Source organism: Hemitrygon akajei, chromosome 16, assembly GCF_048418815.1.
Source record: "Hemitrygon akajei chromosome 16, sHemAka1.3, whole genome shotgun sequence".
NCBI lineage: Eukaryota > Metazoa > Chordata > Chondrichthyes > Myliobatiformes > Dasyatidae > Hemitrygon > Hemitrygon akajei.
Window position 1 is genome coordinate 8,612,120 of NC_133139.1, and position 16,807 is coordinate 8,628,926.

Below are 16,807 nucleotides of genomic sequence, written 5' to 3' on the forward strand. Positions count from 1 at the left end.
AGTCCTACTGAGGTACAGATGTAATTGTGAGCAGGCAGATGGGCAGTCAAATACCCGATACAAACAGCAATCATATTGGGTGCAAAATGACTGATTATTAGGTACGTGTCTACAAGTATCTATGTTGATTGTTTTGCCTATCTGACCTAACTCTCTCTGCCCACAATAGGACATTACAAGTTAGGTTCAGCAGACAGTGACTCTTTGCAAGAAGGCTTCTGAAGATCCAATCATTCATCATCGTATTCTGCCGTGTTATATGACATGAGTGATCATGGTCCACGACCATAATTGTCCTTGGCAAATTGTACGGAAGTGGTTTGCCATTGCCTACTTCTGGGCAGTGTCTTTACTAGGTGGGTGACCCCAACCATTATCAATACTCTTCAGAGATTGCCTACCTGGCATCAGTAGTGGCATAATCAGGACTTGAAATATGCACAAACTGCTCATTCGACCAACTACCTGCTCCCATGGCTTCAGTGACCCTGACTGGGGGGAGGGGGGGGGCTAAGTAGGTGCTACACTTGCCCAAGGATAACCTGCAGGCTAGTCGAGAAAAGGAGTGCCTTACACCTCCTTTGATAGAGATGCATCTCCACCCACCACCCATATACAAACAATAAATATTTATTTTAATAATTCTATTTCTTCAAACCTCAGTCCTAAGACTGTAAGAATTACTCCCTTAATCCTACTTTCAACATATATATGGATCAGTAGGTGAATTGGTCACATGGCTGTATTTGGGCAGCATGGGCTCGTTGGACAGAACAGCCTGTTGCTGTGCAGCATCACTATATTCAAATAAATAAAAGTAACTTGCAAAGAATGAACTTTATTTGCCACATGTACATCTAAACGTTGTGCCATCTGCATTAACGACCAACACAAGCAGAGATGTGCTGGGGACCGCCAGCAAGCATCGCCACATCCCGCACACCAACATAGCATGTCCGCGACTTACTAACCCGAACCCGTACAGTACGCCTTTGGAATGTGGGAGCAAACTGGAGTGCCCAAAGAAAACCCACGCGGTCACGGGGAGGATATATAAACTCCCTACAGGCAGTGGTGGGAATCGAACCCCGATGGCTGGAGCTGAAACATTATGCTAACTGCTACGTTACCGTTCTACCCTGAACTGTGTGGCTGCACTGTGCTATCGCTGTAGCTGAAACAATATGCTCTGCATTCTCTTTACTTGATACTTTTTCAATGTAATTATGGCCTGCAAAGCATAGAAACATAGAAAGCCTACAGCACAATACAAGCCCTTCGGCCCACAAAGTTGTGACGAACATGTCCCTACCTCAGAAATTACTAGGCTTACCCATAGCCCTCTATTTTTCTAAGCTCCATGTACCTATCCAAAAGTCTCTTAAAAGACCCTATCGTATCCGCTTCCACCACCGTTGCTGGCAGCCCATTCCACGCACTCACCACTCTGAGTAAAAATCTTACCCCTGACATCTCCTCTGTACCTACTCCCCAGCATCTTAAACCTGTGTCCTCTTGTGGCAACCATTTCAGCCCTGGGAAAAAGCCTCTGACTATCTACACAATCAATGGCTCTTAACATCTTATACACCTCTATCAGGTCACCTTTCATCCTCTGTTGCTCAAAGGAGAAAAGGACGAGTTCACTCAACCTGTTTTCATAAGGCATGCTCCCCAATCCAGGCAACATCCTTGTAAATCTCCTCTGCACCCTTTCGGAATCAACCTTGTGAACCTACGCTGCACTCCCTCAATAGCAAGATACGCGGCAATACAGCGCGGGCTGGGACCAAACAGTGAAAGAGAGCCAAGCAGTTAACTTGCCAACCCAGAGGATTCCTCTTAAGATGTTCAAGGCGACTTCGTCTTCATATGTGCAGTCAAATACCATCTTTGGGTGTTATGTGATTTGGAGATCTTACGTGATTGGTCGATTGTGCTAACTGGAATAGTATAAAGGTAGCTTGCTGAACACCAGCTCTATCCCGACTAACACGAAGATTCCGATCAGAATTCTTGACATCGTAATTTTCACTGTTGTTATCGTCTTCATCTTCGCCTCGCCGTTCCTTTGTGTGTTGCCACCATCAGTCTATCCGTGTCAACTCGCTGTTGTCATCAACATCTGATAGGCATTCCCAGTTTGTGTTTTTTTAATTTTAATTTAATGCCGATAATGATGGATAAATACATAAGGTGTGATCTATATGAGTCTGAAAGCAGTGAAGTCTTGATTCTGATTTGACTCTCTATTGTGAACTGAGAGTGGGAGAGAAGGACATGGTTGGGAAAAGGGGAAATGAGATGGGAGGGAGCAGGAAGCATCAGAGAGATATTCTGTAACAATCAATAAATCAATTGTTTGGAATCAAATTACCTTGCCTGGTGTCTCAGGGCTGGGTGTGCCTGCACCCACCCCACCCACTACGCCTGACAATCCTTCACCGCCTGTCCCACGCCTTTCTTGCAAAGCCCCACCCTCACCATTCCCAACATCCTTTGTTCCTGCCAAATTTACAAACTCGCTCTCTGCTCCATATTGACAAATACAGGACTGTGCGAATGTCTTAGGCACACTTGCTATATCTAGTGCCTAAGATTTTTGCATAGAACTGTTTGTACAATATAGGTATATATTTCTATTGTAATTTATATTTATTATTATTATTTATTGCAATGTACTGCTGCACAAAACAACAAATTTCACAACATATGCCAGTGATATTAAACCTGATTCTGAATCATTCATAGGAAAAGGTCATTATTTCTTACCCAAAGCAGAGATTAGTAACTGTCTTGATATCCATTAATCTGTGCTATGATTTACAGCTTACCTCCGGCCCACAAGAACATCACATGGTCTGTTGTTGATCTCTCGGTCACTTCTATGGCGTGCCTAGAAACACAAAGCTAAAATATCATCCACGGTATTTGTTACAGTTTTCTGCTGTAAAGTTAAAGAAAATTCATTGTGAAATATTAAGTTTAAAATAAAATATTTATGTCTGTATGAACAAACCAAATACACCAGTTGAATGTCAAATATTATTTGCAATGATTAAGTAATACGTCTCACAGACGCAGCTGGAGTCCCAAGGCATTTCATTCCACTTCATGAAGCAAATTATAAGCAGCATTTTATCCATGGTAAACCAATGCAACGAGAAATAAACAAAAGAATGGGAAAGATTGGAGTCATGGTCATAGAAAAGTACAGCATAGAAACAGGCGCTTCGGCCCATCTAACCTTTGCTAAACCAGTTAAATTGGAGAAGCTTATGTTCTCCTCTGCAAATAACATCAAGGAGGAGGGACACACTCAATGTTTCAGGAACAGCTTCTTCCCCTCTGCCATCAGATTTCTGAATGGACTTTGGACCCACCCATGAACACTAGCTCTTTATTTTTGTTCTTTTTCCACTACTTTCATATTCAAAGATTCAAAGTACATGCATCTATTATCAAATTAAGTATAAATTATACAACTTGTGAGGTTTGTTTGCTCACTGGTAGCCACAAAGCAAGAAACCTGAAAGAACCCAATTTTTAAAAAAACATAAAAGAAAATAAGACCAATACTCAATGTGCAAGAGAAAGAAAAATAAAATATGGATCTTGCAAACAATTGAAGCGAACAACAGCATTCCAAACCAAAACGGAGTCCTCAGATCTGAACCCCGGTGCAGCCTGGAGTAGGCCTAAAGTCTCGCTCATCAGTTCGTCATACACAGAGCACAGAGCACAGCAGCTGAGTCAGTCTTCATAGCCTCAGCGCCGTGGAGAGAAGAATGACCATCACAGAGAACAAGCAAAACCAGCTCTCGCCTCAGATCCCAACACCCCGGCTTTTCGGACCAAAAAACGGAACAGCAAAAGCTCCCTGGAGAGCTGAGTAAAACATCGTGGAAAGCCAGTGAAATTTGCTCTCACCTCCATTCTGGGCCAGCCTTTAAATTGTCTAAACAGCAGTCATACCTCGAACTCGGACCCGGCTACTGCGAAAGGCTGCAGGTCACTGCCCAGCCCGAAGCCACTCTCAAGCTCTTGAAATTAGCTTGGCACCCAGAGTGATCCAGCCTCGCACCCGGGCCATTTGTACAGGCAGCAGAACCTCATCTGCAGTGATTCCGCAATCCACCATCTCGGATCATCCCTCAAACTCGCCTCACCATCACTCACTCCCTTCACTGTTTGCAGCGATAATTTAACACAATTTACCTCAGAAAAGTTATTTTTAATGATGTTTTTAGTCAGATTTCTTGGCTTTTTGACTATCAGAGAGCTGCCACACCATGCGGTAGTGCCATCTTAACTGGAAGTTACATATTTCTTACTGCAATTTATAGTTCTTTTATGTATTGCAATGTACTGCAGCCACAAAACAACATACATGACATGTGTCAGTGATATTAAATCTGATTATGATTCAATAACAGTAAACATGAGGGAGACCTATATATATCAATAGGATGGCTTCCATAAACACAGGGATTTGGCAGATGCTGGAAATCCAGAGCAACACACATAAAATGCTAGAGGAACTCAGTGGGTCAGGTAGCATCTATGGAAAAGAGTAAACAGTCAACGTTTCGGGGCGAGACCCTCCGCCAGGACTGGAAAAGGAAGGGGGCAGATGCCAGAATATGAAGATCAGGGTAGGGGGAGGAAAACCAGCTGGAAAGTGATAGATAAATCCAGACGGGTGGGGGAGGGGGATGAAGTAAGAAGCTGGGAGGTGATAAATGGAAAATGTAAAGGGCTGGTGAAAAAGAAATCTTCTCCTGCAGAAGCAGAACAGCTTCCAACATGCTTATACGATCTCTGATATGATTAAGATGAACTCTTAATCTCTCAGTCACTGTGGCAAAGACACTGTATAAATGCAGATGAGTGTTGTTAGTGGAGAATGGATGGGGAAGTACTCACAATATCGTCAATGATGTCCTTCACTGCTGTTACTGCCAGGACAAATGTCAGTGGAATCAATGTCGTGTACCATGGCAATGTGGAGATTGCTGGAATGGTCTGATCAAAAGGAAGAACATTCAGATGAAAAGGGAGGCATCTCCAGATCCCACCCCTCAACCCTGAGAAAACTTCTCAGCTTTTTTCTCATTTCACTGGATTTACATTCCACCAACACCTTAAGACCAAAAGTCTTGGGAGCAGAATATGGCCCATCTATTCTTCTCTATCAGTCAATCATAGCTGATTTATTTTCCCTCTCAACCCCATTCTCCTGCCTTCTCTCCGTAACCTTTGAAACCTTTATTAATCATGAACCTATCAACCTCTGCTTTAAATATACCCAGTGACTAGGTCTCAACAGCTGTCTGTGGCAATGAATTCCTTAGGTTCACAAGGCTAAAGAAATTCCCCCTCTTCTCTGTTCTCAAAGCACAACCTTATATTCTGAGGCTGTGCCCCTGGTCCTAGATTTCCTGACTGTAGGAATCATCCTCTGCACATCAACCCTATCCAGGCCATTCAATATTCAATAGGTTCCAATGAGATTCCCTCTTATTCTTCTAAACTCCAGCACAGAGCCATCAAATGCACCTCATAAATTAACCCTTTCAAACCTGGATTATTCTTGTGAATCTCCTCTGGACTCCCCCTAATGTAGACATGGGCATGTCCAACATTCTCCCCTGTAAAAGATATGATCTACCTGTCATAGCTTCAGGCCTTCTTGACGTTGCTGAACGTCAGGCATGCATTCACATTGTCCTATGACATTACGGGACCACAGTGCAATACAACACAACTACAGGCCCTATGGCCCATCCAGACCATTCGCTCACATCCCCCGAACCCCTCCACCTGTCTATCCAAGAGCTTCTTAACTGATACTATTGAACATGAGGAATTCTGCTGATGCTGGAAATCCAAAGCAGCACACACAGAGTGCTGGAGGAACTCAGCAGGTCAGGCAGGATCCATGGAAATGAATAGATAGGTGACGTCTCGGGCCGAGACCCTTCTTCAGGACTTAAGACTCCTGAACCTGCTTCAGCCATTTCCTCTGCAGATTGAGCTCATTCTGTATACTCACCACCCTCTGAGTGAAAACATTACCCCCCCCCCGATTCATTTTTAATCTTCCCCCTCTCAGTGACAAACCTATGATTTCTGATTTTGGACTTCCCCACCCAGGGGAAAAGACTGTTACATCCACCTTTATCCATGCCTCTTGTGATGTTAAACATATCTATAAGGCTCTTGCTATTTTTCCTGCACTTTAACTTTCTTATGCTTGCTTGTACTTTTATATAAATGTGCAACTTTTCACTGAATTTTCCAGCAAATAAGGTAGTTTCTTCTGTACTTTTCTAGAAACATCTTAGTTTTCAGTATCGGGTGTCATGTCACATGAATCTGGTTGTCTTAGAGGTTAATTTTTTGCTTTGGAATGTTGATTCCGAGACTGAGATCACCATGACTACTTTTCCCTTTGTCTTTCCTTTGTTCTTGCTCAATCTTTGTCCGTGTAATATTTAGGAAAACAGCAGCAGGTATCAGAGTCTAACATGTCACTGCCTGAAGGAAAATCTGGGCCACCGAGTCCACCAACAATTGTTACACTCGCTGGCTTCAATATTAGCTACCTCCTGTGTCTAATAAAGGGGCCGCTGTGGGTATGCTTGTGGGCATCTCCTACTCTAGCCCATCCACTGCAAGGTTTGACGTGTTCTACACACCACTGTTGTAATGCATGGTTACCGTGGGCACCATGGCAGCGTCGCGGTTAACCTGATGCTGTTGCAGCTCGCGGTGTTGCAGAGTTTGGTGTTCTGGGTTAGGGTTAATCAGGGTTGAGGGGTTGTTGGGGCAGCTTGGCTCAAAGGCTCAGGAAGGCCAGCAAAATTTTAAAAAAAACAAATTTGAGCTTGAACCAACCTGACCATTCTCCTTTGACCCCTGTCATTAACGAGGTATTTTTGCCCACAGAACCACCATTCACTGGATGTTTCTTTGTTTTTCACACCATTCTCTGTGAACTATAGAGCAGGGATACCCAAACATTTTTAAGCCACGAGCCCTTACATTAACTGAGGTATCCATGAACCCCAGGCTGGGAACCCTTGTTCTGGTGATTATTGTGCAGGAAAATCCCAGAAGATCAGCAGTTTCTGAGATACTCAAACCACCCCATCTGGCACTAACAATCATTCCACAGTCAAAGTCACTTAAATCACATTTCTTCCCCATTCTGATGTTTGATCTGAACACAACTGAACCTCTTGGCCATGTCTCCATGCTTTTATGCATTGAATTGCTGACACATGATTGGCTAATACAATATTTGCATTAATGAGATATACCTAATAAAATGGCTACTGAGTCTATATTATGCATTGTTCCTTCACAAACTAAATCCAACATATTCCTCCAGTGAACAGAGAGTTTCCCTCAGTATGGATTTAATTAACTGCACTATTATCTTCATAAAGACCAGAATGGTCAGGACGGGAAACAGTTTTTTCCCTCAGGCCATTAGGCTTCTGAACTCCCTCCCGAGCACATTCAAAGCGTCACCAGATAATTTATACTGTACACACCACCATTTGATTTTTGCACTTTACCTTGTGTATTTATGCATAATTTATTTGTAGATTTAATTTTTACTTTCCTAAGCTAACATATGTGTGCTACCCTGGTTTGGAGAAATGTTGTCTCGTTTGGCAGTATACATGTATATAGTTAAATGACAATAAACTTGACTTGTCTTGACTATTTACTATTGTTTAATAGTGATTAAATTTGGGTACAGTGCACAATAGACAAGAGGGATCATGGGGGTCTCCCTTCCATTCATCGAGGACATTTATCAGAAGTGCTGCGTACGCAGGGCCTTTAGTATTATCAAGGATCCCACCCATCCATCCAGCATCCACTTTGACTTTCTACCATCAGACGGGAGATTCCGATGCACAAAAACAAGAATGGTCAGGATGGGAAACAGTTTCTTCCCTCAGACCGTTAGGCTTCTGAACTCCCTGTCGCATCGTATTCAAACTGTCACTGGTTAATCTGATCTGTACCTTTACTTTCTTTATTTACGTGTAATCCATCTGTAGATTTAATTCTTGCTTTCCCAGGTTCTTGTGTGTTATGTGTATGACGGTGCTTTGCATCCTGGTCCGGAGAAATGTCTCATTTGACGGTATACATGTATATTGTGAAATGACAATAAAACTTGACTTGACTTGAGATTTCACACAATGTATACATTCTTCTGCCATTAAAGGCATTTATTTTAAATTGACACCCAAATGCTATGTATAGCGGTAACCAGAGCTTACCTGGAGGATGCAAATCAGCAAGAAGTAGAAATTAGCGACTCGTTGAAACTGTTCAAACAGGTTCCGAGGTAGAAATGTAATAATGTTGTACTTAGAGGTCTTGATTTTATTGTTCTGGAATTAAGTTCACATGAAAGTGATGAGTGTAAGGTGACTGTAAAACAATTCTGCATCTTCATAATACACCAAGTTACTTGGCATTTGGTTTAAAGAAGCATTTACTGCTTCTGTCATTTCACTTCGATGTTCAGTAAACCAACGGAATGAGCACTTCATTAAAAATGGCATCGGTAAAGTAAATTAGCACTCCTTCTGGCAATCGCACAAAATGCTAGAGGAGCTCGGCAGGCCAGGCATTATCTATCGAAAAACTACAGTCGATATTTTGAGCCCAGCCCATTGAAGGACTGGAGAAAAAAAGATGGGGAGTCAGAGTTGGGGGGGTGGGAGGAAGAAACTGGGAAACTGGAGGGGGGAGGCATGAAGTAAAGGGCTGGGAAGTTGATTGGGGAAAGAGATACAGGGCTGGAGAAGGGGGTATGTGATAGGAGAGGACAGAAGGCCATGGAAGAAAGAAAAAGGGGAGGAGCACCAGAGGGAGGTGATGGGCAGGTAAAGAGATCAGGTGAGAAAGGGCAAAGGGGATGGGGAATGGTGAAGGGGTGGGTGGTGGTGGTCATTGCCAGAAGTTACAGAAATCAATATTCATGCCATCAGGTTGGCGGCTACTCAGATAGAATATAAGGTTTTGCTCCTCCAGCCTGAGTGTGCCCTCTTCACAACAGTGGAGAAGGCCATGGATGGACATATTGGATTGGGAATGGGAAGTGGAATTAAAATGGGTGGCCACTGGGAGATCCTGCTTGTTCTGGCAAATGAAGCATAGGGGCTCCACGAAGCGGTCTCCCAATCTACATCCGGTTTCACGAATATACAGGAGGCCACACCAGGAGCATTGAACACAGTATATGACCTCAATAGACTCACAGGTCGCCTCACCTGGAAGGACTGTTTGTGGCCATAAATGGTAGTGGGGGAGAAGGCGTAGGGACAGGTGTAGCACTTGTTCCATTTGCAAGGGTAAGTGCTAGGAGGGAGATCAGTGGGAGGGTAAAATGGACAAGGGAGTCACGTGGGGTGCAATCCCTGCGGAAAGCAGGAAGTGGGGAGAAGGAAAGATGCGCTTGGTGGTGGGATCCCGCTGGAGATGGCGGAGGATTATGTGCTGGACACAGAGGCTGTAGGGTGGTAGGTGAGGATAAGAGGAAGCCTATCCATGGTGGGGTGGCGGGAGGATGGGGTGAGGGCAGATGTGGGTGAAGCAGAAGAGATATCTTTGAGGGAAGCATTGTTGGTGAAGGAAGGGAAGCCCCTTTCTTTGAAGAAAGGACATCTCCTTCATTCTGAAATGAAAAGCCTCCTCCTGAGAGCAGATGAGACAGAGACAGAGGAATTGAAAGAAGGGGATAGCATTTTTCCAAGTAACAGGGTGGGAAGAGGTATAATCCAGGTAGCTGTGAGAGTCAGTGGGTTTATAATAGGCATTGGTGGATAAGCATGCCACAATTTACAGTGATCAGTTAACCTAACAGCCAGTACATCTTCAGACTGTGGGAAGAAATCAGAGCATAGGGAGAACGTACAAACTCCTTTCAGACAGCAGCAGAATTGAACCGGGTTGCTGGTACTATAAACCATTGTGCTAACCACTATGCTACTGTACTTCCCTTATTTACTTTACTTATTTTTGCATAATTTGTCTTTTATTGCACATTGGTTGCCAGACAGTCTTTATGTTTAGTTTTTCATTTATTCTATCATATTTCTTTATTTTGCTCTAACTGCCTGCAAGAATAAATCTCAAGATAGTATATGGTGACAAAGTATATTTACTTTGATAGTAAAGTTGCTTTGAACTTTGAACTTCCAGAACACTCTTTGGAATAGACATTATCAGTGCTAGCTGATAACTTTACTGCCTCTCATTTATAAAAAAATCCACATATTGGATTGTGGGAGGGGAGTAAAATGTGGAGCCACTTGTGAGCTGGCTTCAGCCTGTTCCCGATGTAAAAGACATGTTTCATTGTTTGATTTGATAAAGCACTAATCTCTCTATCTCTGTGATGCTGCTCCAGATAAGCTTTTTTTTATTATACGTGATACATTTAACATTCAAAGCTCAAAGTACATTTATTATCAAAATATGCATATTTTATACAACTTTAAGATTCATCTCCTCACAGGCAGCCACAAAATCAAAGAAACCCAATAGAACCCATTAACAAAGACTGTCAAACACCCGGTGTGCAACATAAAGAGTAAGTCATGCAAACAATAAAAAGCAAGCAGAGAACATTCAGAACTAAATTCACGGAAGCGAGTATGGAGCGGCCACTGCACAGGATCTAAATAAGCTGCAGAAAGTTGTAAGCTCAGCCAGCTCCATCATGGGCATCCAGGACACCTTCAAGGAGCGTTGCCTCAAAAGGGTAGCATCCATCTTTAAGGACCCCAATCACCCAGGACATGCCCTCTTCTCATTGATAACGTCAAGGAGGAGGTACAAGAGCCTGAAGGCACAAGACATACACTCAATGATTCAGGAATAGCTCCTTACCCTCTACCATCAGATTTCTGAATGGACATTGAATCCATGACCACTACATTACTACTTTTTTTTAAACTGTTGTTAATTATTATGTATTGCCCTGTACTGCTGCTGAATAACAATAAATTCCATGACATACACCAGTGATATTAAACCTGATTCTGATTCACAGCTATGAAGCCAGTCATCACTGCAGCTTGTCCAGGAGTACTTGTGCGTATGGTGTTACGAAGGATGAACAGCTCTGATGGGCAGAAGGGTACAGAGTTGCCCATATCTTCCCCCCCCCCCGGGAGAATCACAAACTGTTACTGTTACCATGCTGCTAATGAGAGAGAAAGAGATGGAACAAAAACATACTGGGACTGGAACATTTGCTTCAGATAAGGGAGAGATAACACCGGGAGAGAGAGACTTGTTGTTCCACCATATTATGACTCCTGAAAGACTTATGGCTCCGGAGAGGGCTGTTTACTTGGTACCATTCTGTTCATTAAAATTCCTCAGTGGACAGCCAGAGTGGGCTGGTTTGATGGACTAAGTCATTCAAAACTGATTGACACCTGAGACCCCGTGAGTAGGGATAAAAGTGAGGTCTGGGGAGACACCCCTCAGACACACCAGGAGACACACCAGGAGATGCACCAGGAGACACACTAGTGAGCACTGCTTAAGTGTTGGAACCCACGAGAAGCTGTGGGGCATCAGAGACCGAACGAAGGATCGGTCAATTTTAACTCACAGTGTTTATAGCGAGGCCGGTGGGGGCTTGTGTGTGTGTCCACCCTTGCCTGGGTGACGAGTCCACCATAGAAGAACGGTCTAGCTAAAGGACAGAGGGATCATACCTGAATGGCCACAACAACACATCGATGGATGAAGAACATAAAGGAAGGTTTGACTGACTGTAGCTGTCACTGTTTGCTCGCCCTCTCTCTCCCTCCAACGGTTACAACAAAAGAACCAACAACTACCTCAGCCTACATGAACTGAACTGAACTCTATGCTTTCCCATGATAATTCATCATCCCCTAGACAACGATAGAGCTTGCTTATTATTGATTATTATTATACCCACACGTTTAGGTTTAGTATTGCTAACGTGTATTATCTGTATATTTGCATTGTTGATATTGATTGGTATATTTTACTAATAAACACTGTTTTGAAAATAGTACCAGACTCCAACGGATACTTCTATCTTTGCTGGTAAGACACCCAGTTACGGGGTATGTAACAAATTGGGGGCTCATCTGGGATTTGAACCCAAGACCTCTCGCACCCCAAAGCAAGAATCATACCCCTAGACCACCGAATAAACGGTGTTTATTAGTAAAATATACCAATCAATATCAACAATGCAAGTATACAGATAATACATGTTAGCAATACTAAACCTAAAAGTGCTCTATCGTTGTCTAGGGGATAATGAATTATCATGGGAAAGTATAAATTTCAGTTCAGTTCATGTAGGCTGAGGTAGTTGTTGGTTCTTTTGTTGTTACCGTTGGCGGGAGAGAGAGAGAGAGAGAGAGAGAGAGGGCGAGCAAACAGTGACAGCTACAGTCAGTCAAACCTTCCTTTACGTTCTTGATCCATCGATGTGTTGATGTGGCCATTCAGGTATGACCCCTCTGTCCTTTAGCTAGACCATTCTTCTATGGTGGACTCGTCACCCAGGCAAGGGTGGACACACACACAAGCCCCCACCGGCCTCGCTATAAACACTGAGAGTTAAAATTGACCGATCCTTCGTTCGGTCTCCGATGCCCCACACCTTCTTGTGGGTTCCAACACTTAAGCAGTGCTCACTAGTGTGTCTCCTGGTGCATCTCCTGGTGTGTCTCCTGGTGTGTCTGAGGGGTGTCTCCCCAGACCTCACTTTTATCCCTACTCACGGGGTCTCAGGTGTCAATCAGTTTTGAATAGCTTAGCCCATCAAACCAGCCCACTCCGGCTGTCCACTGAGGAATTTTAATGAACAGAATGGTACCAAGTAAACAGCCCTCTCCAGAGCCATAAGTCTTTCAGGAGTCATAATATGGTGGAACAACAAGTCTCTCTCCCCCGGTGTTATCTCTCCCTTATCTGAAGCAAATGTTCCAGTCCCAGTATGTTTTTGTTCCATCTCTTTCTCTCTCATTAGCAGCGTGGTAACAGTAATAGTTTGTGATTCTCCCGGGGGGGGGGGGAAGATATGGGCAACTCTGTACCCTTCTGCCCATCAGAGCTGTTCATCCTTCGTTACAATGGCAATAAACTGGACTTTGACTTTGGATACAGGTTATTGAGCACACCACATGCCCGGTTAAAGGAAAAGACTTACAGCATATTTCCGCTTCTTAAAGCAGAGGAAGGCACGTTCCTTAATTCGAGTGTGGTACCTCACGTTGTTAGCCTTCACTTCCCAGTCGCGATCTGCAAAAGAGAGTATCAAACTGTCATTAGTACTTGCTTAAAGTAATATCAGTCTATGCTGGAAATACTCAGCAGGTCAGGCTGCATCCGTGGGAAGAGAAATGGCATCAACATCTTAGATCAAAGACTCCTGGTCAGAAACGGAGAAGGGGATAGAAGAAGCTGTTCAGCTGCAGGGAGGGTGGGGGGGAGAGTGATGTCACTGATTGGGTAAAACCAAGGTGACCACGGTGATAAGTTGCAAGCAAGGTTAGGTGGTCAGTGATTAAGTGGGAGCAGGTAGAGATTGAGAGCTCAGGTAAAAGAACATTGAAGTTGTAAAATGCAGATGAGGAGGAGTTGTCCAGAAGGTCAGGCCAGGTGTGTCTTCCCCTCATTTGCACATTGGTTGCTTGTCAGTCTTTGTGAATTTTCATTGATTCTATCGTATTTTTTTGTTTTACAGTGAGTGCTTGCAGGAAAATGAATCTCAGGGTAGTATGTGGTGACTTCCACGTACTTTGATTATAAATTTACTTTGAACATTGAACCTTGCTAAGGAAGAAGGTAAAAAATACAGGACCAGTGTTACAGGTGATCAACTAGCTCAGCCCGAGAAGAAGGAACTCAATCGGTCAGGTAGCATCTAGAGAGGGAAACAGAGAGTCAGTGTTTCGGGTCGAGACCCCTTCTTTGGGATTCAATGTTGAGTTAAGTTTTTGCTCCTTCTGCCTTCATTTGCTTGTTGTGGTTAGCACAAGATGTAGCCACACTACAACTCTGCTTTGGAACAAGTTTCACTTCTGGGCAGCTTGTGTTGGTGTCAGTCTGTGGAGACTGGGCACCACATCTAAAACTCTGACAAATTTCTATAGAGTGTGCTGACTGGCTGCATCACAGCCTGGGATGGAAACACCAATGCCTTCGAATGGAAAATCCTATAAAAGGCGATATTAAACCTGATTCTGGTTCTGAAATGCTGACACAAAACAACCAATTTCACAGCATATATCTGTGATAATAAATCTGATTCTGATGACCCTTTTCAGGACAGCAGCCAAGGCTGAGTGTGGTAACGACAGAGGGCTGCCTCTGTAGGCCACCAGGAAAGTTAGCATCTCTAGCAACCACCTCGCTGCAGAGACAGAGCAGTGCAGAATGAAATACAGGCTGCCTGTAAAGTATCAGCTCTTGTACAAGCCAGAGGACCCCTAACAAAACAGGCCAGATCAAATCTCCAACAAATTGCTGTGTGCTTAATAGCTGCATCAATTGTGTGTTGAAACAAAAAAATTAAATAACTAAGCCATGAGCCTGATACCTACAGTGCTGATGTAAGTCACACCCATCACATGAACAATAATCCTGAGGGAGAATGGTGGGAATGATAACTGTATAATCACCTATTTGTGTGTGGAGTTGCTGAAAAGAAGCAGGAAACCAATTCAGAGAAAAGGTCTGGTGATTATATATCACAAGCCAAGGGTCAGTTCAAGGATTAATTTTGAACTTCTGTGTCCTGTACAAGTTGTTCTAAAGATCCCTGGAAACCAGACTACATATTATTATTGATATATTTATAATATTTGCTTTCCCTTGATCTACTGCACACTTTAATGAACAGCGTAGATACCAGTCTTTGAAACTATCTTCCTGCTATTTTAACATTGCAGTACAGTACTGTGCAAGTCTCAAGTACGTATACACGGCTAGGGTGTCTGAGATGTTTGCACATTTGAGATGTATTTGTCAACATGAAGCAGAGAGCAACTTGTAAGTCAGGCAGGAGCCAAGGACGTTAGGAATGACGAGGATGGATTGTCGTAGGAGGGGTGTGGGGCGAGTGGCAGAGAAGGAGTGCCAGGGGTAGGGTGTGGGATGGGTGCAGACACACCCAGCTCTGAGACACCGTGCTTCCAAACAATTGTTTCGTTGATCATTACAGAATGTCTTTCTGGTGCCTCCCACCTCCTCCCCCATCACTTTCCCTTTCCCCGACCATGATTCCCATCTCCCTGCCCCCTTCCCACTCTTTCGTTCACAGTAGAGAACCACATCAGAATCAGATTTATCATTGCTCATATAAATCATAAAATTTGTTTTTTTTTTGGTTCAAATGTTTTTTGAACCATTTTTTTGCAATGGTTCACTGAATGGAGGCATTTGTTGGTGTTCATTACACCACTACTGGATTCTTCTCTCTTGGCCTTTGACAAACTTCCATAGGGCCACAGAGGGGAGTATCCTGATTGGTTGCACCACGGCCTGGTTAAGAGTCCAAAATGCCCAGGAATGAAACAGTCGACAGAAATTGGTGGATACAGCCCAGTCCATCAAAGTTCAAAGTTCAAAAATTAGTCTAGGAGTAGATCGGGGGATTGCTGGGCATCACAGCTTGAAGGGCCAGAAGGGTCTAGTCTGTGCTGTATCTCATAGGTAAATAAATAGAAAATTATCAACCGTATTATATACAACCTTGAAATTCGGCCGCAAAACAAAGAAACCGAATACAACCCGTTAAAAAAAGACCAAACACCCAATGTGCACAAAGGAATAAATCGTGTGAACAATAAAATGTAAGCAAATAACATTCTGAAATAAAGTTCATGGAAGTGAATTCACAGCCCCAAAGCCAGTCATCATTGCAGCCGGCCCAGGCGTCTGTTAGTTGCAGGCCACAGACTCAGTTCAGCACAGAGGCGAGTAAACGTCACAAACAGTGAGCCAAACACTGGTCCGTCCCCCACCTCCAGCCCCAACAGCCTGACCTTTACAATCTGGCCTGGTGCTTAAATCGGCCAAACATTGGTTCGTTCCTCACTCTCAGGCCCAAGCTCCGGCACAGTGATTCAGCTCAAAACCCACCTTTCCAAATTTGACCCGGGCTTAAATCAGTTAAGCATTGGCTTATTCCCAGCTTTCGTACACGGGCCCTGCCGTCTAGACTCTGCCTCGCCTCAGATCTGCAGCTTCAAATCAGCTCCAGGCCTGTTCCAGCACATCCTGAGTATTGGCTTGGTCCTTGCTCATAGGCCCAGGTCCCCCAATAACCTCAGCTCGGCCTGTACATGCCACACCACGCCACAACCATCCTGCACCTTTAAGATTTCAGTTCACATCGCAAACATGCCAGGTCGTACAGGCGGTTCAAAAGCTCAACTCCGATCGGGATATTACAGGCTATGGTTTGTAGTGATTGTTTTCCAGAAAAAGTGTGATTGATAGAGTAGTTAGCAGTTTTGTTTACTGTCGGTAAGGCGTCACTGTGAATCACCATCGCCGTCGTAAACTGGAAGATCACAGACAAAGCCCATCGCACACCTGAGCAAATCTACAAGGAGCACTGCTACAGGAAAGCAACGTCCATCATCAAGGTCCCCCGCCACTCAGCAGGTAGGATGACATACCACAAAGTTCAGGAACAGCTATTACCCCTCAACCATCAGGCTCCTGAACCAGCTTGGATAACTTCACTCACCTCAACTCTGAACTG

The 16,807-nt window shown here is 43.8% G+C and overlaps 1 protein-coding gene across 5 annotated transcripts in view; it reads right to left on the bottom strand.

The window, feature by feature from the left end:
- Window positions 1-16,807, bottom strand: part of atp8b3 (ATPase phospholipid transporting 8B3) — a 140,510-nt gene that overhangs the window by 64,903 nt on the left and 58,800 nt on the right. For all 5 annotated transcript variants that reach the window (XM_073068189.1, XM_073068188.1, XM_073068190.1 and 2 more), the window contains 4 exons: window positions 13,244-13,335; window positions 8,307-8,420; window positions 4,927-5,025; window positions 2,835-2,896 (listed from right to left, as the gene is read on the bottom strand). In XM_073068189.1, the coding sequence (XP_072924290.1) occupies window positions 2,835-2,896; window positions 4,927-5,025; window positions 8,307-8,420; window positions 13,244-13,335 (367 nt within the window). The remainder of the gene's footprint in view (window positions 1-2,834; window positions 2,897-4,926; window positions 5,026-8,306; window positions 8,421-13,243; window positions 13,336-16,807) is intronic.